We start from the raw sequence: 22,614 nt of genomic DNA on the forward strand, positions 1-22,614 counted from the left end.
GAGGGGTAAATATCTGAGGCTAGAGAAAGCTCGAGGAGGCGGAGTTTCTCCTCCAGTTCTCTCCGCTTGCTGCTCGAACACACAAGTTTGTGGAAAGATTTTAAAGTGAGGCGTTAAACGAACCGCCGTGAATTTGGCGACACAATGAATTTTAAACACGCCGTTTCTTTATTTCAAGCCGAATGATCAGACTGCATTGATGTTAAAATGAGGGCGACCCTTTTAAGCGGACTACTCTTGCTTTTCGTCGGACTCGCAAAAGGGGGTAAGTTGTTCAAATTGCTCAAGTATGGCTGATGAAAAGCACGTAAAGGACATTTCAGCATTTACATTTGCGTATGTGTGTGTGTGTAACACGGATTCAACAAGAGCAAGTGGCACGATTTACTAGATATCACGTTTCTGTGTGGTTTTACGCATTATGTAGAACAGTATAGAATAGACAAACAGCTTAGCTATTTCTTATGGCTTGTGTCTGTGTAACGAAAACATAAGTTTTTGTCGTTTTAGCTGTTTGTGCATTGGCTGCCATTAATACAAATAAATGTGCAAAAATATACATTTTAAAGTTGGATTTTCAATATCCAAGTAATGTACGTTGCCAGTCTTGCATGTGCCTCACAAATCAAAAAATGATGTGACGTTAATTTATTGCGTACATAATATAACATTCATGAATGCACAGATTTGTGGCTCTCAAGAGATTTCTTATTCACTGCTTGACGAATGCCAGGGCATAGAAAACATCCTTTTAGTTATTACCAATGAAATGCAGTGATTCACCAACATTAAAGCATGCACTATGAAATTGTATTAGCCAGCATGTTCATTCAAGTGGTAATGTTGTTCCCAAAAAAAAAAAAAAGCTTTGCAAAACAGGACAAATTTCTAGAGTGTTATTATATAGAGTTAAATGTTTTATCAGCAAATTCATGTAATTACATGAACAGTTGAATATTAGTGTAATTGTGTTTTATTGTACTGTTGTTCAGTGTTGAGCTCCACAATAGCGACTCCACTGAATTATCAAGATGTCAGACGTGGTCTTATTTTGGAGGGCAGTGTCCAGACTTATAAAATCTCCAGGATGTCAGATGTAGGACCTCTTTGTGTGATAAAAGAAACTAAAGATAGCATGGCATTCTTGTTTTCTACTCTCTTACTGTCATTTCAGATTTGAAAACAAAGTGTGACATCAAAACATCATTTAAATTTATTGCAGATCAACTGCATAGTTTTAATAAAATGTTTCTCCCTTTTTTTAGACAAGTATGGGGAAGTACGATACACAATTATTCAGTGTTGTGTATTAAAGTTGAATGTAATCCAATAGTCCACAACTGTGTTTCCACATTTTTATAAGACTACTTGTGTCAGCTATGCAAAGTTCGGTGAATCACGTTGCTTCATTGAAATTTGCATGGTGCCTTATGCATTGAAAACAAAGGATTTGGAAAAAAGAGAAAAGAATTCATTAAAAGAGAACATTTTATTCATGCAGTTTGTAGAATCACAAATGAGTAAAGGCACTTGCATAGTTTGACAGAATTAAACTAAACATCAGTGTGTCATTTCAGTCCTAAAGTAGAAGTGTTCTGAGCCCATACAAATTAAGGGGTGTAAATACTATAGTGACACTTGCAGAGAGAGGTAGATGAGAGTGTAGAACACATTAGTGTAGATTAAAGGGTGATGTGGTGTGGCTGGGTCAGAAAACAGCTGCGTCCAGGCCTCCATCAATGGACAGCAGGGCTAAGACAATGTGGCTATGTCAGAGTCTTTTATGTTGAGAACAGGGTGCTGTCAGGGCAGAGCATGCCAGCACATGCACATGGGTATCACTGTGCTTCCCTGGCGCCATCCGGCTTGTCCTGCAAAGTGCTGTTGCTTTTATTCATTCGGTCACTTTTATTTTATGTCTGTGTCAAAATCAAAACGTCATGAGGGAAAGTTAACACAGAAATGGTTCAAATGTCATCAGTTTGTGTTATTCCAAGCCTGTAATTTCTTTACACAAAATTAGATATTCTGAAGAGCTTTAAATGGTTTTTGTGTATGCAATAAAAGTCAGTGGGGTCCACAACAACACCGGACCCCATTAACTTTCATTCAATTTTAATAAAAATAAACACACAACAACAACAATAATTTCTATGTGTTTAACAGAAAAAAGAAAACCATGCTGAAAAATCCTTATTAATAATAATAATTTCATTTCTCATAAATCAATGAATTTATTATCAGTTAAAATGTTTGATTAAAAAGTTATATACCTAAACAAAAGAAAAGCAAAGAAATGAATGAGCATTCATGACAAAAAACAAGCATTATGGGTGACATTGTCTTCTGTGCAGCTTCATTCTATGGTGATGGATTTGTGCAGTTAAAAGGGACAGAGTCGTCTAGCCGTAACACACTACACGTTCGTTTCCGCACCTCCAGCCTCAGTGGCCTGCTTTTCCTGGCTGCAGGGCATAATAATTTCCTGCTGCTGGAGATGAATGCTGGCAGACTGCAGGTGAGTCACGTGTTGCTATTTCACCCTCAGCAATGTTTAAATATACCACAACAAAACTACATGCGGAAACATGTCAATTCCATTTAGACTTCTAAGAATCTGATTAGAAAAAAAGCGAATAAAAACTGACAAGCATTTTTTTTTGAGACAAAAACTATCATCGTACTCTTTAGATGAAATGGAGTGGTATATTTTATTCTATGGTATAGTTCTGATAATGTCTAAGACTCTTCTGCTTCTGCGACTTTCTTTAAGGTACTCATTACAAACCTGATGATTTCACTGACTTAATGTCTGAAGAATGTGGGCTTATAGTTGACTTTGTTGGAGAACAAGTCCCACAGTCCAGTTCAAAAACTTTGCATGATATCCTGAAATAGATTTTTATATTTGATAAGGATTTCTTTTATATTGAATATCTTTGGGCTACAGCAGAACAGATTGTGCTGAACATTGAGGTGCGATTTGCTTGTAATTGAAAATGTCTTTGAACTCTTGCAATTATCTGAGGTCATTAAACTGCATTTTCTATCGTTTGGCTGTGACCCTCTGAGTACATAACAGATTATAATTGCTTTCACTTTAGAAAAAGCTAGCTTTTCTTAACTGTCTGACGTAATGACAGTGACATTTTATGTTAAATGTACAATGTATTTGCTATTTACAGAATCTATTTATTACACTTGTCTATTTTCAACATTTCATAAATATAAAGTTCTTTCTTTGTAATTTAAGTGTTCAATGTATTGCTGTTATAGTAGACATTTGTTAGTATAACTTTTTACTTTCTGATGACCCACAAATATATCTCCTATCCCCTGTAATATTTTTTCTTTCTTTTGCACTGTGTGAAAATAATATGTTAGAATTGCATTATAACAACAACATTTATTACAACAATTTTCAAAAATAAATAATAGGCCTTTATATTGTGACTGTATTAAAGCCAAAGCAAATTATTAAGATTATGTGGAAAACATTTACTTTTTTATTCATTTTTTTACATTCAGTTTTTATTAACTGTTAACTTTAATGTTTTATGTACTGATCTAGCATGAACAATACTTTTCAATTCAGATTTATTTAAAGTGTTTGGACAACAGTTTTGCCTAGAGAATGTATAGGAAGTTCTTTTTTGAAGGTTTTTTCCTGTCATTTACAGGTAAAGCTGGATCTGGGACCTGGAGAACAGATCCTTCTCTCAGACAGTGGAACCCAGTTGAATGATCTGGCGTGGCACACTGCAGAGCTTTTCCATGACATTTACAATGTCACATTGACTGTGGACAACCACTCCAAGACCAGCCTGCGAATGACAGGTCCAGAGCGAGAACTGCACATCAATGGTGGTCTGTATGTTGGTGGTACTGGAGGACTGGATCAGGCCTATCTGTCCAGAGATCTCAATGGTTTCCGTGGTTGCCTTGATGAAGTAATATTTAATCAGCACAATCTCCTTTCATCTCTAAAGCCCTACTCAGGGTTCAAGAATGTCTATGAGGTTTCCCTAGGATGTAGCCCTCAGTTTTTTGCCAATGAAGATGACCCAATCAGTTTTTTCAGTTCACGGGCTTATATATCACTTCCTCCTTGGACGGCACAACATGAGTGGGTTTTTGAATGCTCCATTCACACATCAGCTGAAGAAGGGATCATCATGTACAACTCAGCTCGACAGGGAGATTTTGTTGCTCTAGAGATTCAGAAAGGTCTTCTTGTTGCAGTGGTTGGTAAAGATGGAAGTAAAACAGAACTACTTTCCCTCACCTTCATTAATGACAACAAATGGCACAATATTCAATTCTTTTTCACTACAAAAAACCTCCAACTTACAGTAGATGGAGAAATTGTGAAGTCCATTATTACCTCTAGATCAAAAACGTTTCATCTGAAAGGATCCCTTTTCCTGGGGGGAATTGATGACAGCACACGTTCTGAGGTCAGAAAGGCTGGCCTTTCCTCTGTAGCAGGGAAACGTATTAAAGGTGGCTCTTTTAAAGGATGCTTCAGAGACATTAAAATAAATAATGTCAAAATGGGACTCCCCAATGCTTTGGTAACCAAAGACATCTCTGTTGGTTGTGAACCTGAAGAAGAGCTGGATATAAGCACCACAGTGAGCCCAACAACTCTTCCCATAACCATTGTTAACTCTGTCACTCCGCTGCCACCCACCGATGTATCCACCCTAGCCAAAGGTCTTGTCAAGAAGTACGGACGCAATTTTTTACAGCTCAGGAACCTCATTGTCCCAGAAGGTGGTCGGGGGTCCTTGGATTCAAAGCATATTAAAGTAAACCTTGATTTCAAGAAGCTTGGCATCCGTCAATCTCAGATCATCTTTAGGATTGAAGAGCAGCCGGTTCATGGTCAGCTTAGGCTTGATGTAGACCAGGAGCAGGCTGAGCATACATTCAGCATGCTGGATTTGTGGCATGGCAGAGTCATGTACATTCACGGGGGATCTGAAGACCCACAGGACTTCTTCATGTTCTCTTTGTTCTCCAGTAGCAGAAAGGAAGTGCCAGGCTATCTAAAGGGACACAAGATGTACCGGTTTAATGTTACTGTTACGCCAACCAATGATGCCCCTGAGTTGAGTCTACCTGAAGGGAATCTGTTTACCCTTTTGGAAAACTCCAAGAAGAGGCTGAACACTGATGTTCTGAAAGCCTTTGACATTGACAGCAATTACACAGACCTCTTTTATTCTGTGTTAGGCAATCTTAATGCTGATGCAGGGTATTTGGAGAACGAAGACAATCCAGGTACACCAGTGACTTCCTTCTCCCATTCAGCTCTTGTAGATGGTAAGATGTATTATGTCCACACGGGAGTGAGGAACTCTAGGATTGTGTTGAGAGTCAGCGATGGCGAGAAGGTGAGCAACACAGTGGTTCTTAGAATCATGGCTGTGGGACTTGAGTACAAAATCTCCAATAACACAGGACTGGAAGTGATCCAAGGAGAGATGTTTCTTCTAAGCACCAAACAACTGTCCTTCTGGACCAATGCGTTAAAGCAGTTAGTCGAAATTCGGTATGATGTGATTGAGCCACCGAGATTTGGTCAGCTCCAGAGGATGCACTCAAATGGAGAATGGAAGATTACCCATTCTTTTTCCCAAAGAGTTCTTGAAAAGGAGCGTTTGAGATACCTCAGCACCTACAAGTCTGTCCAAACAAGTAATAGTACAGACTACTTCAAGTGTAAAGTAACTGTGGCCTCCAGAGCTACTGAAGAGTTGGTGTTTCCCATAAAGGTAAAGTGGATAGACTACATAATAAAGAACAATAAACCTATAGAGCTGGACAAAATTACAAGAGCTTTAATTGATTCAGAGCATCTGTATGCAGCAGCACACGGTGTAAGTTTGTCTAAGGATGAGCTTCGTTTTAGAATGTTGTCTTTGCCAAAGAGGGGAATAATTGAAGTGAACAATGCCAAGCTGGATGTAAATTCCACATTTAGTCAAAAGGACATTGCAGATCTGAAAGTCCAATACCAGCTAATGGAAAGATCATACGAGGACACCAATGATGAATTTATTTTCCATATATTCTCAAAGCATGCACATTCTTCTAGTCACATTTTCAAAATCAATATTAAAGCAGATGTCAATAGCATTTTCATGACAAACAAGGGGCTGTCACTTCTTGAAGGTGAAAGTAAACTCATTACAAAGGATGAATTGTTTGCTGAAACTCTAAGCACTAAAGAAATGTACTATACAATCACAAAGACACCGCACCATGGCAAGCTAATGCGAATCAACTTGTCCAACTCTACCAAAGACTTTGATAATATTATTTCCTTTACCAATCAAGACATTCTTGAGGAGCGTATTATGTACGTTCACGATGACAGTGAAACATCTCTTGATAGTTTTACCTTCATTGCCTCCACAAGTCCAGTAACAAAGCTTTCTGTAGCAGATAAAGACATTGGCTTCAAGGAAGACATGTTTAACATCTCGATACAGCTGGTTAATGATGAGAAACCCATCCGCATTGTAGACAAAGTTTTTCGCGTAGTCCAAAATGGACAGAGGTTACTTACACTTGATGACCTGTGCTACCATGACGCAGATTCAGACTTCAGTGATGGACAGCTTCTCTACACCCGGCGTGGTATCCCAATGGGGGACTTGGTTCTTGCAAATGACATTTCACAAAAGCTGTACCAGTTTCGCCAAGAAGACCTGGAACAGAAACGAGTGCTGTTCATTCACCATGGGATGAACTCTGGGCGTTTTGTTCTCTTTGTGTCAGATGGCAAGCACTATGTGTCCTCTCTGTTGGATATTAGCGCACAGGATGCTTATTTAAAAATTGGCAACAACACAGGCCTGTTGGTTCAGAAAGGACAAACCAAAACCCTTACTAACGCTAACTTTAGTGTAGAGACAAACCTTGACATCCGAAATGACAATGAAATACTATTCACAATCCAAGAGGCTCCAAAACATGGTGAGCTGTATTTAAAAGACAGCAAAATTGAGTCGTTCACACAGCGTGACCTGAGGAACGGCTACTTGTTTTATCATCATGACAACACTAAGAATCTGGCTGACGTTTTTACACTCTTGGTGAAAGCAAAGGACATTCGACTTGACGTTAAAATACATGTGAAGGTGTACCTGGAAAGCCATCAGAGGCCACCCGTAGTTTTTCATAACAAAACCTTGCTGGTGGAGGAGGGGAAACCAGTTAAGATCGAGAGCAATAAACTCAAGGTAAATATTATCTTTTATTTAGCTACCTTAGTATACTTTGCTCTATTTTTGTCATAGTTTCTTAGATTTTTTTTTTCAACTTACAACCGTGTCATAACCATCTGAAGAAACTGATGAACCATTTGAACAAACTGATTCTTTCATAGAATCCAGAACTTTAAGTACTATGTAGGGGATCATTTAGGATGAACTTATTGACCTGAATGTATCTGACTCCAAGAGAGAGGCTAAATTCAGACTAGCATACTTAAAAACTATGATAATATGTTCTGAGTTAAGCCAGAATTTATTGCTACTTGTTGTGAAAAGGTTCTTGTTATTAGAAAAAAATACAAATACAAATGCACTAAAAATGAAAATGTAAAGTTTTTAGCATCCCTACTAGGTTATTGCTCCCCAACACTAAATGCATTATTCAAAAATAAAATAGGGTCTACTATTTCTGTTCCTTTTCAGGTGACTCATGAGGCTAGTTCACCTTCAGAAATAACCTTCACTGTCAAAGTTGCTCCATCTCATGGATATATACGCCATTTTATTGAGGGTAAAGATCAGTACCAAGGAACACAAGAGGAACCATTAGTGACCTTTTCCCAGTGGGATGTTAATGCTGGCAACATTCAGTATGTACAGGTGGCACCTGGCCAAGAGAGTGATTCATTCACTCTGGAGGCCAGCAATGGAGTCGCAGAGGTCAATGACATCATCATGTCTGTGGATATCATCCCACGCCTCATACCCATTGAGGTGTCCAATATCACTCTCAAGGAAGGGTCGTCTAAAGCTCTCACAGAGGACGTTATCAAAGTAACAAACCCACATTTCTCAGGCCTCAATTTTGTGTACTACGTCTCAGAGGGTCCTCTGCATGGCCGCATTGAGAATTCACGTTTCAGAGGGATTCCCACAACCTACTTTACCAGGAAGCAGGTAAAGTTTTCCCATGCTTTTTGGCATGAGCAATCACTCAAACTACTTTTTGTATTTTATTTACATATAAGATTTTATTTAATGCATGTTTATATAGATATTTATGTTTAGTTGTTTTTACCTGGCAGGTGGAACAGGAGTTTATTTATTATGTCCATGACAACTCAGAGACCTTAGAGGACCACTTCATTATTACAGCAAATGACACAGACCTGCGAAAACACAGTGCACCATGGACTGTGCATGTCCAGATCATAGCCGTCAATGACGAGCCTCCAGTCATCACAGCCAACAGGGTTCTCAGGGTGAGATTACTATATATAAACTTCTTTTTATGACTAAAGTCAGCTGAGGATCCATGCTGAGAATGTTTTATGGCGTATGAGAACACTGCAGAGGTCTGGAAGAAAGATTCTGGGATTTGTGTACTGTTTTAATATTTTATTGTCTATGTTCTGACAGTCCCTTTGGTCTCCATCAGTCACAGATGAATAGAGACAAGTACACAGTTGTTTCTAAGACCCATAGGCCAAGCTACTAGTTGTAGACATGTAAATTATTGGCTTCAACTTGAAGACAAGTCTAAAGTCACAGATCACAGAGCATCAGGGACAGTAAGAAGGGCTGATCTCCATGCTTCAGATTCCTCAAGGCATTTTTGGTTCATGGTTTTTGAACTTTTCAGCTGAAAGAGATGTTTCTCAAGCACTTACAGCAGGTTTTCCTTTGGCTTTAATTATTAGTAATTAAAAATCATTAGGCTTGTTTATCCCAAAAACAAATATTTTGATATTTATAATTAACACAAGGTGGCTCACTACTAGTTCTAAAATGCATGTTACAGGCTGGTTTATTTATTTCAGTATTCAGTTGATCAACAGGGGTGGGTTGAGGTTCAGGTGTACACATGGATACAGTATCTTATCAGAGAAGATGAGCAACAAAATCACGTTGTGTTTTTACAACAAGGATATCATCTGAGGTTTGCCTTTTTGAATGATCCATAATTAGTTCTTCGTGGTGAAAAAAACTTTCAGCTTCACACTTCTCAGGGACAGAATTATATTTCTCTGTGTAGATATTATTATAGCTTTATCAGGGTTTATTTGGTTAAAGACATTATTTTGCATTTGTCATTAAGAACAATATTGTTTATTTTTGGCTGCTAAAGAGACAGTTTCTCTCAATTCCCCCTATTGATTCCTCTTTATACTATAGTGTAACACTGTATGTACAATGTAGATCCCAAAATGTATTTTTATGCTTCCTGGTTTCATTGCATAAACATACCTTGGTGCACGTTTTAGTGAGACATGAAATATGTAGTACATAAGAAGTACATATCACTGCCATTTCCAGAACAAATGAACACTAGAGGCAGTAAAGGGCCTGACACCTGTTATTCCTATTTTTCCAGTCCCCAGATATTTCAATTCTGAACTGAGGCAATAAATACATATATCAATGTAATGCAAATGTGAATTTAAACCTGTGTTTTAACGCCACTCAGTGGACATTCCTCTTTGAAACTGCGTTGAAATGTACAGTAAAGCACGTAAAAACTGCACAGAGGTACATATTTTTATGAGACCAGGTTGTTTTTACGAGCTAGAGTGAGGGTATCTGATAAGGAGTTGAGTTAAGCTTGTTTTTCTCAAACTGTGTTCAGCTGGAGTGATATTCAATCAGTTGACGATATAAATAAAGAGTACAGGAGAGTTTCTCAGCAGAAATGTATCATTCAGAATTCATATTTATAAAAGTTTACCATTTGTCTTGTTTTGATTGTTTACTCAGGTGTGGGTGGACTCCATCACAGAGATCACCCCAGAAGATCTGAATGCAGAAGATGAGGATACACTTCATGATCAGCTGGAGTACATTATTACCCAACCCAGCAATGGTCACCTGGCTCTAAAGAGTGCCCCCAACAAGCCCATCATGAACTTTACTCAAGCTCACATTGACCAGCGACAACTTCTTTTCGTACATAGCGGTGAGATATCATACACACTCAGCAATCTCACAAAACAAGCATCTGTGCAACAGCACGTCATGTTTAACCACTAGATGCCAGTGTTGTGCAATAAATCACAGCACACCACTGTTCCTCCAATGTTTGTTGCCTTTTTTTTTAGGTGAAAATAGGTTTGAGTGACATGCACATGGAAAAATTTGTTTGTCATGCAGTTTAGACATGGTATACTTCATCCAATGGATTCAATTCTGAAACATAAAACAAATTATTTATGAAAGCTTTTATGATTACATTTTTAACTTTTTATAATGATGGATTTAAATTTGTATTTGTACCAAAATATTATTAAACAGTGCTGATTTGTTCATATATTTTTCTTTTATATTTTTTAAACATTTTTTATGTAAAGTTCTGTGTAATGTAATATAACTTAAAAATGTTTCTTGTTAAGTTGCAGTCAATTAAAAACTAAACTTCTGGAAATTATAATGTTGTCTTTTACTCCTCAGGGCTGATGGCAGGAGGCTTCAACTTCCAAGTAAATGATGGAGTGAACTTTGCTCCCAGGCAGATATTCAGTATTACAGCTCGTGCCCTGGTTCTTAATCTAGAGAAGGCTGGACCTCTTAAGGTGTTTCCAGGTAATGCTGATTAACATGAGGTGAACTTTAGCAGTAGCCTGGTATATTGTGCCACACACAGATTACCTAAGGAAATATTTTTGGTGACATCAAATATTACATGTAATCAAAAATCATTTTAGGGACAGCACTTAAGCTCTGTCAAAATAAAAGTCTGGTTTGCTTACGTTCCAGAAGATATTGTGCTTTCCATCTCTTTTTATGGAGTTAAGAGTGAAATAACATGTCATGTTACAGCAGTGAGGTCAGCATCTGGCTGCCTCGCATGCCAAGTCAGAGCACCAGATTGACGCCTCCTTTCCACTCTATATAAAGTCAACAACGCTGTCTCCACCCACTCGTAGACAGTTAAGACCTCTAAGTCTCTGTCTGAACAACAAGTTTTTCATGGTTTCTTAATCTTAGAGCAACCGACCTATGAAATAACAAAATTACTTTAACTATTGGGCTATAAAAAGCTCAGTGGGGAACATTTAAACACGGAACGAATCAGTATAAAAGTCCCTAAAGTTATTAGACTACAGTCATTTACTTAATTTTAGAAACACTTAGTCATATGTCACATTTAAAATCAGAGCTAGAAAAATTTTCATTTACAGAGAAAACAACAGCTGCTACATCTGATTTCAATTTTAGAAGTGGCACTAGAAACTAAAGGGGGCATCTTAAATAGTTTCAACCGTTATGTTTCAGAGAAGTGTGCTTAACTCTTAATAAACTGAATTTATTTGTTCCTAGAGTTCATTAGTCTTCATTTCCCCTTACTGTCTAAAAATGTTACTTTCTGGTTTGTTTTATTTCTCTTTTTCTGTTTAATTTTTAAAATGGGTAGGAACTTGGAACGTTATTAAATAATTCATAAACGATAATAAATAAACAGAAACTTTGACCATTATCCTGTTCTTGTGTTTAACAAATGCTTCCTGTGAAACAATTTTTGAGGCCTTTGTGCTGAGTGAGTCGCAAAGGCCTCTTTCAAATAGTTAGACTCAACAGAAAACTCTGAATACAAAAATTATGACCTTCAGTTAAGGTCATGAAAGAAATCGGTAGATTGTTTTAGTAAAATCCTTCCAGACATATAATTCAGTCACTCTAATGTGCTTCAACCTAAAAGTGATCTGAAACAAAAACTACTTGTCTTTGACCGTGTTTACACGTTTGAAGCAAACATATCTTGCCAGTTTTGTTTCTGGTTGTAATTGATGGTTCAGATGCACTTCTGTTAAACCTCACCACAAAAGCTTAATATTCATGTTTCAAAGCACATGATATTCTATACACCAAACAGTGTTGTTTTGTTTAAAGTCTTTACCAGACCATTGTGTTCTTTTATCAGATTTTAGGGCTATTCTTATGGTGTGCGTTTTTTTTTCTAGGTTCCTTATCCTTGATTTCAAACAACATTCTTCAGGCCGTTACCAATGATGATACTGGCATCTCAAACAGAACCATTTATTTTACTGTGATCAGTCCCCCAAAATTTGGAAAACTGGTCAGTCTGATGGCAAATAAGACCACAACTGATATTTCTTCCTTCACATTACAAATGGTGAGTGTTGCCAACTTCTTTTTCCCAAGCCAGTGCCATGCATATTAGAGTTCAGGGCAATGAATTATGAATTTATTTTAACTATGAGCATATTCAGAGAGCCTGTCATGTTTGCAAGCTAAATGTAACATGTCCTAGTTAGCCAGCACAAATCACTGCTAATGTGGCATTGCTGCTAATGATAATTTAAACATATAATGACAGTATTAATATGCAATAATAATAAAAAATAAAGTGTCCATCCATCCATCCATCCATCCATCCATCCATCTTCTTCTTGCTTATCCGGGGCTGGGTCGCAGGGGGCAGCAGGCTAAGCAAGGATGCCCAAACTTCCCTCTACCCAGACACCTCCTCCAGTTGTTCTGGGGACACACTGAGGCGTTGCAAAGCCAGGTGTGAGACATAGTCCATCCAGTGTGTCCTGGGTCTTCATACTCCCATACTCCCAGAGCACCCCCAATAGGACACAGCGAGGGACACGGATGAATGCCTTCTCCAAATCCACAAAGCTCAAGTGAACTGGTTGAGCAAACTCCATTGAACCCTCCAGTACCTTGAAGAGGGTATAGAGCTGGTCTAGTGACCGAAAGCTGCATTGTTCCTCCTGGATCCGAGGTTAGACTATTGGACGAATTCTCCTCTCCAATACCCTGGCATAGACTTTCTTGGGGAGGCTAAGGAGTGTGATCCCCTGTATTTGGAACACACAAGTCCAGAGTTACTTTCCCCAGCCTCCACATGATGTTGTAGAGGCATGACAGCCCCACAACTTCTAGAGACTTGAGGTACTCAGGGAAGATCTCATCCACTCCTGGTGCCTTGCCACCAAGCTTCTTAACTACCTCCGCGACATCAGCCCGGGTGATGGTCTCCTCCCAGACCTAAGTTTTTGCCTCCACAACCACCCGGAGAACATTGTAATGATGGACACCCTTATGTTCGGACATGGTGTTCATTATGGACAAACTGTGACTAGCACATAAGTCCAACAACAGAACACCACCGGGGTTCAGATCAGGGGGCCATTCCTCCCAGTCACGCCCCTCTAGGTATCACTAGCATCGCCCACGTGAGCATTGAGGTCCCCCAGTAGAACGACAGAGTCTACGGTGTAAGGACATGATCCTCTTGTTCACTGGGGTGAATTCCAACACATGACAGCTAAGCTGGGGGGCTATAAGCAAGCCCACGCCAGCCCACCACCTCTCAACGTGGGCAACTCCAGAGTAGTGGAGAGCTCAGCCCCATTTGAGGAGATGGGTTCCAGAGCCCAGTTAGAGGTACTTAGTCAGTACTTCTCAACCTCCTGCACTAACTCAAGCTCTTGCCGCCCAGCGAGGTGACATTCTATGTTCCTAGAGCCAGATTCTGTGTTCAAGGATTGGGTTGACCAGTGCCCAACCCACAATGCACCGGCCCCTTACAGTCATTTCTGCAGTTGGTGGGTCCACAGGAGGTAAGACCCGGCCACCAGGTGCTCGCATACCAGCCCCAACCCCAGGCCTGGCTCCAGGGTGGTGCCCCTGGCTTGTCCATACTAGGCGACATCATGGTTCTTAGATTTTTTTGTATCCATAAAGGGTCTTTGTTGTCTCACCTGTGACCTAGGACCTGTTTGACATGGGAGACCCTACCAGGGGCATTATAGCTCCTGACAACATAGCTCTTAGGATCATTCAGGTAGTCAAACTCCTCCACCATGGAAAGGTGACGGTCCCAGTAGAGGGATGTGTCATTTTAGGAAATATATTTTTACAGTCATGTGTAAGACTTTTTTGAGGAATTGGGGGGCATGTATTGTTTTTATCATACTTGGGTCTTTTTCATGTTTTATACTTAACACATGTAACACATGTAACTTGACTCATTACAGGTAAATGAGGATAAAGTAGCATATCATCAAATTCATGGGGAGTCTTTAGGATGGGCTGCGCTAGACAAGTTCATATTTACTGTGTCCTCTCCACCTGCTACACTTGAACCCCAGACATTTGACATAGACATTTCATACGAAAATATCGGACCTGAACAAAGTTCTGTGCTCCTCAAAAATAAAGGTACAGTGTGAAAAATTTCCAAAATAATTTACATTATCCAGTTTACAATCAGTAATGTACTATTCAAAAAAATAACTGTGTTCTTTTGTAATATATATTTTAAAACAATATTTATTCCTTGATGAATTTTGAGCAGTTACTCATTACTCAGGTTTCAGTGTCAAACTGTAATGTTAAATGGACATATGTGAAAGCTTTAAAATGTTAAGAATGTAAAAGTTAATATTGTAAAAACAACCAAATATACTTTAAATCTGTCATTCTAAATTAGACTAAATTGTCATGGCGTTTGTGAAATAAGATGCATCGCACTGTTTTTTATTTGCATCCAGGTGTGACAGTAACTGAAGGAGATAAAGTGGTAATTGACAAATCAATGCTGGATGCATCCAATCTCATGATGAAACAACCTGAATCCAAGCGCAGCTCTTATGAGGTTTGGTATCAGGTCACATCTCTTCCAAAGCATGGGGTCATCATCGTTGGGGAACGAAATCTTACAAAAGAAAAGCCAAATTTCTCTCAGTTCATCCTTAATAAGTATGGAATTACATACCATCACGACAACTCTGAGACCACCCATGACCGTTTTGACTTTAATGTGTATCTGAACCTAAAGAGCAAGCCACCAACCCACCCCCAAGATCCATCTGAGTTTGTATCAGAATCATTCAACATCACTGTAATTCCCATAAATGATCAACCACCAGTTTTAAAGACCAAAGCTCCCAGCCTTAAAGTTGTTCAAGGAGACACCATAGCTATTGGACCCAGCCACTTAAGTGTGGTTGATCTGGACAACCCACCAAGTGAAATCCAGTACACAGTGATTAGCAAACCTAGCAATGGTTTCCTAGCCATTTTAGAGCGCATGAATGAGTCAGCTGAATCCTTCTCCCAGGCTCAAATCAATAATGGAGAGGTGTTCTTCATCCATGATAGCAGTCCATCATCTGGAGCGTTCTACTTCAGCGTCACAGATGGCCATCATCGTCCGTTATATAAACTCTTTAATCTGGAAGTGGTTGAGATCACTGTTTCACTGGCTAACAACACAGAGGTGCTACTGGACCAGGGACACACTTCTGTAACTCTCACACGGTCACACCTGGCCGCAGTGACCAATGGTAAAAACACTACAGTTCACTATAAAATCACAGTACCACCAAAATACGGGAAACTCTTACTAGATGATGAAGACGTCACTGTTTTCAATCAAGATGATCTCCAGGAGGAAAGGCTGAGATACCACATGGTCAGCCTTGAGTCGTCCCATGATAACTTTGAGTTTGCAGCCTTTACAACAGAAGCAAATTTGACTAACCAAGTAGTTAACATCACTGTAAAACCCCTCATTAAGTTTGCAGAAAGGGCAACATTTCCTAACGGAGTTCGAATTAAGATGAAATCACATTTGCTGAATGTGTCTGAACTTGCTTTATTGAGCGGTAGTGACCCATTGTTTGAAATTACCTCACCTCCGGAGAATGGTAGGATTGTCCGGGCAATTGGTGGTAAGGGAAAGAAAGTTGAATCTGTGGGGTCTTTCTCTTTTAGTGAACTAAAACAGGAGAAACTGGCCATTGAGTTGAAGGCGAACCTGACAGGTGTTCATGAAGTAAATGATTCTTTCAGATTTGTTCTTAAAGCTAACAACGTCCAACCTGCTAATGGGATTTTCACGTTCAGCATCGTACCTCATGTTACCACTTTGGAGATGTCAACAGCGATCCCAATGACCACAACCAGACCTGTTTTTCGTAACCAAACTGTTGCAATGAGCTTGTTTCCATTTTCAACATCTTCTCCTGCGCAGTCGACGCCACGGGTGATGAAATCTGGGTCAAGATTCAAAGCTCGCAACCGCTGGGGTAATTCAAACAGCATTGACACAGGTACTACTAATCTAAAACCAACCAATGGGGTAGAGGAGATTTATCCCATAAATAATACCCCAGTAAAAGTAGAGTCGGTTTCCCAGACAGGCTCCTCCTCAAACTCAATGACCATCCTTTTGCCTCTTCTTGCTCTTCTGCTGCTGGTCATCATTGTGGTTGTGTTAGTGTTGCTCCTAAGACGGAACTGGAAGAAGAAACCGAAGCCTTTAAAGAGTACCTCAAGTGGTCCTTCTCAACCAGACAACCCATCCCATCAGAACCAGCCACATTGGTCTGCAAGCATCCCAGTTGTAACAGTCACCCCTCTTACTCCAAGAAATGCTGGAAGTTCAGCAATAACCAGACTGCAAACCAGAGGTGAGAACTCCCCATATGGCACGTCTGTGTCTCTGTGCTCTTTTGGAGACCTGGAGCCGGAAGCTTCACAGCTTTGCAGGACCACCAACCCCACTCTGCGAAACAATCAGTACTGGGTATGACCTTTGATCACCAGATTCATCGCTGAAGTCTCAATGAACTACCTTCATTTGATGTTTTCCCATACGCTATACAGTTAAAGATTCTGACATTACTTGCCAATTATAAGATGCTAAGAAATTCACAAAATGTTACAAACAATCACATTTTTAAAGTCACAGTATAATGCAAGTAGTGAAAGATCTTTTTGGCTGTTATTCTGACAAACATCCACATGAAACGGATTATAGAATGTAGGGCAGGGATCTGGTTCTATGCATTGCTTGTTAATTGGATGGTGATATATCTAAATGCATGCTTGGGGCGGATGAATATGGATGAATAATTCACAATAAGATCAAGAGCATGCTTTTAGAAAACAAATCAATTGCCATTTCATACATACTACATCTATTCTTTTCGTATCTTATATGGCAAACAAAGTATTTGAGAAAGTTCTGTTCTATTTTATAAAAAAGATTATTTTGTATTTTTGTGCATTTGCTAGATGCACAAAGTCATTTGTGAAGACACAAGTGATGCTGGGAGTTTTAAAAGTCATTTTTGTGTCTACCTCAGATAGCCTCATTATAAGAAAATGACAAAGAGAAAACTAAAAACAATGTATTACACTGAAATCATTTCAATGGGACAAAATTATGTGGTACTATGTTTTGTATACTGAAACTATTTAAAGCCGTGAGGATATTTATTTATGATATTAGTTTCTAAAAAAATATTATAATTACATTTATTCTGGCACTGAAAGAATCTGTGTGGTGTGCATATTTAAACAGCACAGCTCTGTATATTTTGGATACATTTTACTTTGCGCGTTATAATCGAATGTTTCTATAAAAGTCTATAAAAGTTTTTATACTCTCAGGAACTTCCTCTTAGAAGTAATACCATGCATCTTTAAATGATGCAATGTGATGAAACCACTGGATGCTTGATTTGAACTATATATAGTATCCAAAATAGTAACTCATTTCAGTATTTTCAATAAATTGTTGCAGCTGTGGTCATATTGCTACATTAAGGAATCACTTTTTGAATATGCATCATGTTATATGGACACTTTATTGCACAAAATATCAGTGTGGATTTTAAACAAGCTCAAACTATTGTATTTGCAGAAGGTTAAGTTCTTCAGAAATGTTTTTCTTTGTATATTTTCCCTCTTTATATGAGTCATCTGTCTGATACACTGAATAGTTCTGTTTGTCAATAAATGGAGCATGTTCAATCTAACCATCTTGACTCCTGTCAGCTCTTTGCAGAATGTGGTCAAATTATATAAACCAATATAGCGCTTATTTTGGATGCAATTTTTTTGTTTAGATGGATGTTAATTGCTTTTTTAGCTTTGTACAATTTAGAGCTCTTCTCTTTTCTTTTAGAAATTACACACAGATGAAAAACAGTGAGCTGTCTCTGGGGGATGTAATTGCTTTGATACTTCATTCCTCGTATTTAATTACTGTGATTTCAGTTAATAGGCGCTAAAAATGGCTTTTTTTAAACCTCTTTCCAGATGCACGCTGAGACCTCTGCTCGGTTCATTTAATAAACAGCTTATTTAGTCAAAAAGAAATGAGTGTACTATGTACACTATTAATGAAAATTCTATTGTAATATGATAATAAGTGTAATAAAATGCTTTTTTTATTGTTTAACAAGCATCATGGGTGTGATTGGATATTGGTTTCTATTGTTTCGACTGGTTTGCGAGCAACAATGCAAACAATGCAAGCTGGAGCTCTGCCAAACGTGAAGCCTGCAATGTGCTGACCTTACAAACGTGACACTGTGAAACCAGTTCAGTTAAGAACATCAGCGTCAGGATGATTCTCACTGACATGCATCAGGAAATGCTTGATAAGTCACCTTAATAGTTGTTTATCTCCTTATTCTGTGATTAAATAAAGCCCAGACAAAGTCATTTCATTCACTGAAACACCTAAATCGGCTCCACATCCACGACTACTCTTCATTGAAAAGGTATGACGGTACAATAGATTTATAATTATGTAAAATGATCTCTGCATATTTTGCATTCCAGTGATTGGCCAAAAAGAACAAAAGGCCAACCCTCTTAATAAATCCCATTGTGCAGGAACGCATTATCTATGATTTGTAATGATTTCCCACCTTTTTCTTAGTTGTAGAAGAGCTAATTGCTGTAAATGAGTCCGGATTTCCATAAGAAAAGAAGCTGAGCGTGTTCGCACTTGGCTGTGATGACCACGTGACTCATTCTAAGCTATGATTTACTAAGAAGAATCCCGAGAGATGGAAACATAATTAGTTTAAGCCCTCCAGATCACCCAGAGCTACCCAGCAACAGAGGATTGACTCCTGGATCCCTGAAGTCTTAATTAGATTTCATGTCATGCGCGATGAATCATGCCAGTAGGAGTGTTTAAGGAAAGTTAAGCCTCAGCATATGATTTGTACAATGCTACTTCTAAATATTTAGGTGTTAACGTATCTTTAAAATTGATGACTCATCATGCACTACACAGATTTTGCTCGAATGAAAATGTCGCTGACACTTACATAAAACATATACAGTATAAGACTTGGTATGCTTCAGGCAAAATACAAACTCATTGCCCCAAATAATATTTGAAATGCTTTATATTCCCTATACAGGTCATACACCAGGTTAAAGCTTCCTCTATTGTTCCAATTCATAGATAAAAGGTAAAACAAGTTGATTTATATTTTAAATATTTTTTTCGCTCTCTAACCATGAGTGTTATTTATATACTATTATAAATAAAGTATTTGATGATATTCTGAATTAGCTTTTACTTTCAGATTTTCGTTTTAAGTTTATTTTATTTTTACTATTTCTATTAGTAATACAGTACTTACTGTTTGTTCGGTGCTCAGCCTATCAGTAAAAACATCCACATGAAATGAACACCAGTTCCTAGAAGTACAAAGGTTAAGACAGTTCTCCTGAATAATAATGGACAAGAAGAGCTTGTTCTGAACTCAGTTCTCGAATTCTCAAACATATCTAAATATGGCCTCGGTAAACCGAGTCTAAATGTAGCATGGTTGTGAAATGTAACGTTTGGGTATAGAATGTCACAGTTGTAGTGAGGATAGAGTCACTGCTGAAAACACCCTTACACACAGTTAAACTTAGTTATTAGTTTAAATGATGCTGTTTACACTCTTCCGAAAAAGGAAAAATGTACAAGCACTGCTTTTTGAGCAAAGACGTTAAAGTATTTCTTATTCTAGAGCTCCAGCTCTCTGATAGGTCGATGGGAATCAACTGGGTGAATGAGGGTGACCTGGGTCATTTTCTGCAGTTCACTGTAATTGTCTCTCCATAACTTCAGACAAACAAATGAGGCTTGAAATATCACGTGACATCTCACCAAATGAGAGTGCACTGTACATGATGCTTGGTAATGCACTGCATAAAAGTGCATGTATGAGTTTTTTTTAACGGCGTGGACATGTTTGTGATGACGCAAGAAATCTACACACAGGAGTAGCAGTTGTTACATTACCTCATTTCCACTTAAACTCACCCTGGCCAGAACACTGTGCTTATATGAAGTATTTAATAAAATAGACACCTAAAACATCAAATGTGCAGTTAAGTTACAAAAAATTATGGACTGCCATCTTTTGTTTCCCGAATTTCGATTTTTATGAGATTATTGAATTATTCTCAGGTTTAAACACTTGATGTATGTGTGTGTGTGTGTGTGTGTGATCAGGGCTCCTGGCCTGCAGGCAGAAAGAGGAAGCAGTCAGCGTTTTTCAGACATGAATGAGGCCTTGCTAGAGCCGGCTTCCTGTGTGGGGCTATAAAAACAACACAGCAGCGAAGAATGCCCACTGCACATTCCAGAACTTTCTGCCAGGTCCGATCATCTTGTGAGGGGACCTCTTCCAAAAATATAGGCAGCAACATATTTGAACGCATAAAGACCAATTTATATTGTGATGAATTAATTATTCTAAATATTATTTCGGAAAAAAAAATCTTTATTTTTTCTTCTTACTTTTTATTGGCCAGTATAATATTAACGTTAGATGAACAAAACCAAAAAAAACTCTTTTTTTTTAATTTAATAAAATATTGTGAAATTAAAAGAAACTGCGCTATTACCTGTGATTTATTGTAAAATACCATTATCACCAAATGCTAAAGCAAGTCACAAGACTTAGACTTAGTCTTGTTGTGAATCCCACACATATCAAATTTAGCCCACTTCCTGTTTGTTAAAACAAAAGTAAAATAAAATGCAAACCGTAGTTTAAGTATAATGTTGTGTGTCTCCAATTCACTTGAGAGTGGGCAGGTCAAGTTAATGGTCCGCTGTAGACCGCCAGCATTACCTCATGGGATATCGCTGCTTGTTATGCTTAAGGGCTGGTCACTGAAAAGTCGATGCTGACTCAATTTTTTGCTCCAAAGATACACTAACAAAGAGCTTGCTTGAATTGCCTGTATATATATATAATGGATATTTTTGGTCTGGTTTGGGAACTCATACTTATTCTAGGTTTTATATTAACTGAAATAAGCTGTCAACACACAAGAAACACATGAGCAGACCGACAGAATGCGTTTAAAACACACAGGAAGTGGGCTAAATGCATCTGATATATGTGTGATTCACAACATTGAGACAATCTGATGCAAGCACACAATGCAATGGTGCCTTATGACTTGCTTCAGCATTTCTCTTCATTTTTTTGAGTGCTAATGCTATATGCTAACGTATCACAGGCAATAATGCAGTTTTTAAAAGCAGCAGTAACACGTTTTTCTTTGCTATTGATGGGAAACCAACACCAACCTAAAGGCATATCTCACTAAATAAAACACTGCTGTCATTTACTCACCTTTTTATTGTGGTGGAATACAAAAGACGTTGAAAGTAAGTGACCTGGGCTGCGTTTCCCAAAAGCATCATAAGCTTAAGTTAATCGTAGCTCTATTGTTTTCAATCGGTCTGCGATGTACTTAAGCTCACAATGCTTTTGGGAAACAGCCCTGTGCTGTGTGGGTTGAATGGAGCGTGTTCTCGTGAAAGCTAGTTCCTCTTGGGATGCAAAACAACTAATTTTCAGCTGACCTCAATATCACATCAGATCATGGTATAACTTGCTGGGACTTTCTATGGTAAACACCAAGGATATGAACTCTTAACATTGGAATTTGCAGTCACGCAGTGTTGAGTGGTTTTCTGGGGTTTTCCAGTAAAGTCCATCCTGTAGGCTGTAAGAACGGTGTGGAGTCCACATCCCCTCAGCAGGTCAAGTGCACATCAAAGCCCTGTGATTGGAAACAGAAGTTAAAAGGCAGCAAGTTCCTGGCATTGCTCAGGTATGCTGGGAAACTAGCACTGCATGCCATTGACCAGGAAATACAGCAGTGTGTCGGTGAACTCATGCATAATTAAACATCTTCAGTACTTCTTGTCAGGAAACTCTATAGAGAAACGCAATGTTATTTTGATTCATTTAATGTTAGGCAGTGCAGCTGACGAAACGCAGCTTTACTGTCTTGATTATTGTTTCTTTTTTATTATTATTATTTGTTATAGGCCTATTACCAAATCTAATTAAAAATTGTGAATAAAACATAAAGTTATTGTTATATCTAATTTCCGAAGAATTACATGACACTGAAGACTAGAGAAAATTCTTAAACTTTATATTTTGACAGCAATATATAACTTTTTTATAGTATATCAAAATAGAACGTGCTATTTTTAACATTATTACTGTTTTTGCTATATTTTTTCATTAAATAAATACAGTATCGGCGATAACTTTAGACAAGATAATAAACAATAAACATA

General features: G+C 38.3%; 1 protein-coding gene across 2 annotated transcripts; it reads left to right on the forward strand.

Moving 5' to 3' along the window:
• Window positions 1-71: 71 nt before the first annotated feature.
• cspg4ba (chondroitin sulfate proteoglycan 4ba) lies at window positions 72-18,022 on the forward strand. 2 transcript variants are annotated; one of them, XM_043240088.1, is made up of 10 exons: window positions 72-265; window positions 2,355-2,518; window positions 3,681-7,253; window positions 7,710-8,183; window positions 8,312-8,488; window positions 9,981-10,179; window positions 10,671-10,802; window positions 12,182-12,354; window positions 14,231-14,414; window positions 14,747-18,022. In XM_043240088.1, the coding sequence occupies exons 1-10, from the start codon at window positions 208-210 to the stop codon at window positions 16,789-16,791; spliced, it is 7,179 nt and encodes a 2,392-aa protein (XP_043096023.1). In that variant the 5' UTR covers window positions 72-207; the 3' UTR covers window positions 16,792-18,022. The 2 variants fall into 2 exon arrangements, with proteins under 2 accessions (XP_043096023.1, XP_043096024.1); XM_043240089.1 differs by lacking the exon at window positions 2,355-2,518.
• Window positions 18,023-22,614: the final 4,592 nt, after the last annotated feature.

This window comes from Puntigrus tetrazona, chromosome 5 (genome assembly GCF_018831695.1).
Source record: "Puntigrus tetrazona isolate hp1 chromosome 5, ASM1883169v1, whole genome shotgun sequence".
Taxonomy (NCBI): Eukaryota; Metazoa; Chordata; class Actinopteri; order Cypriniformes; family Cyprinidae; genus Puntigrus; species Puntigrus tetrazona.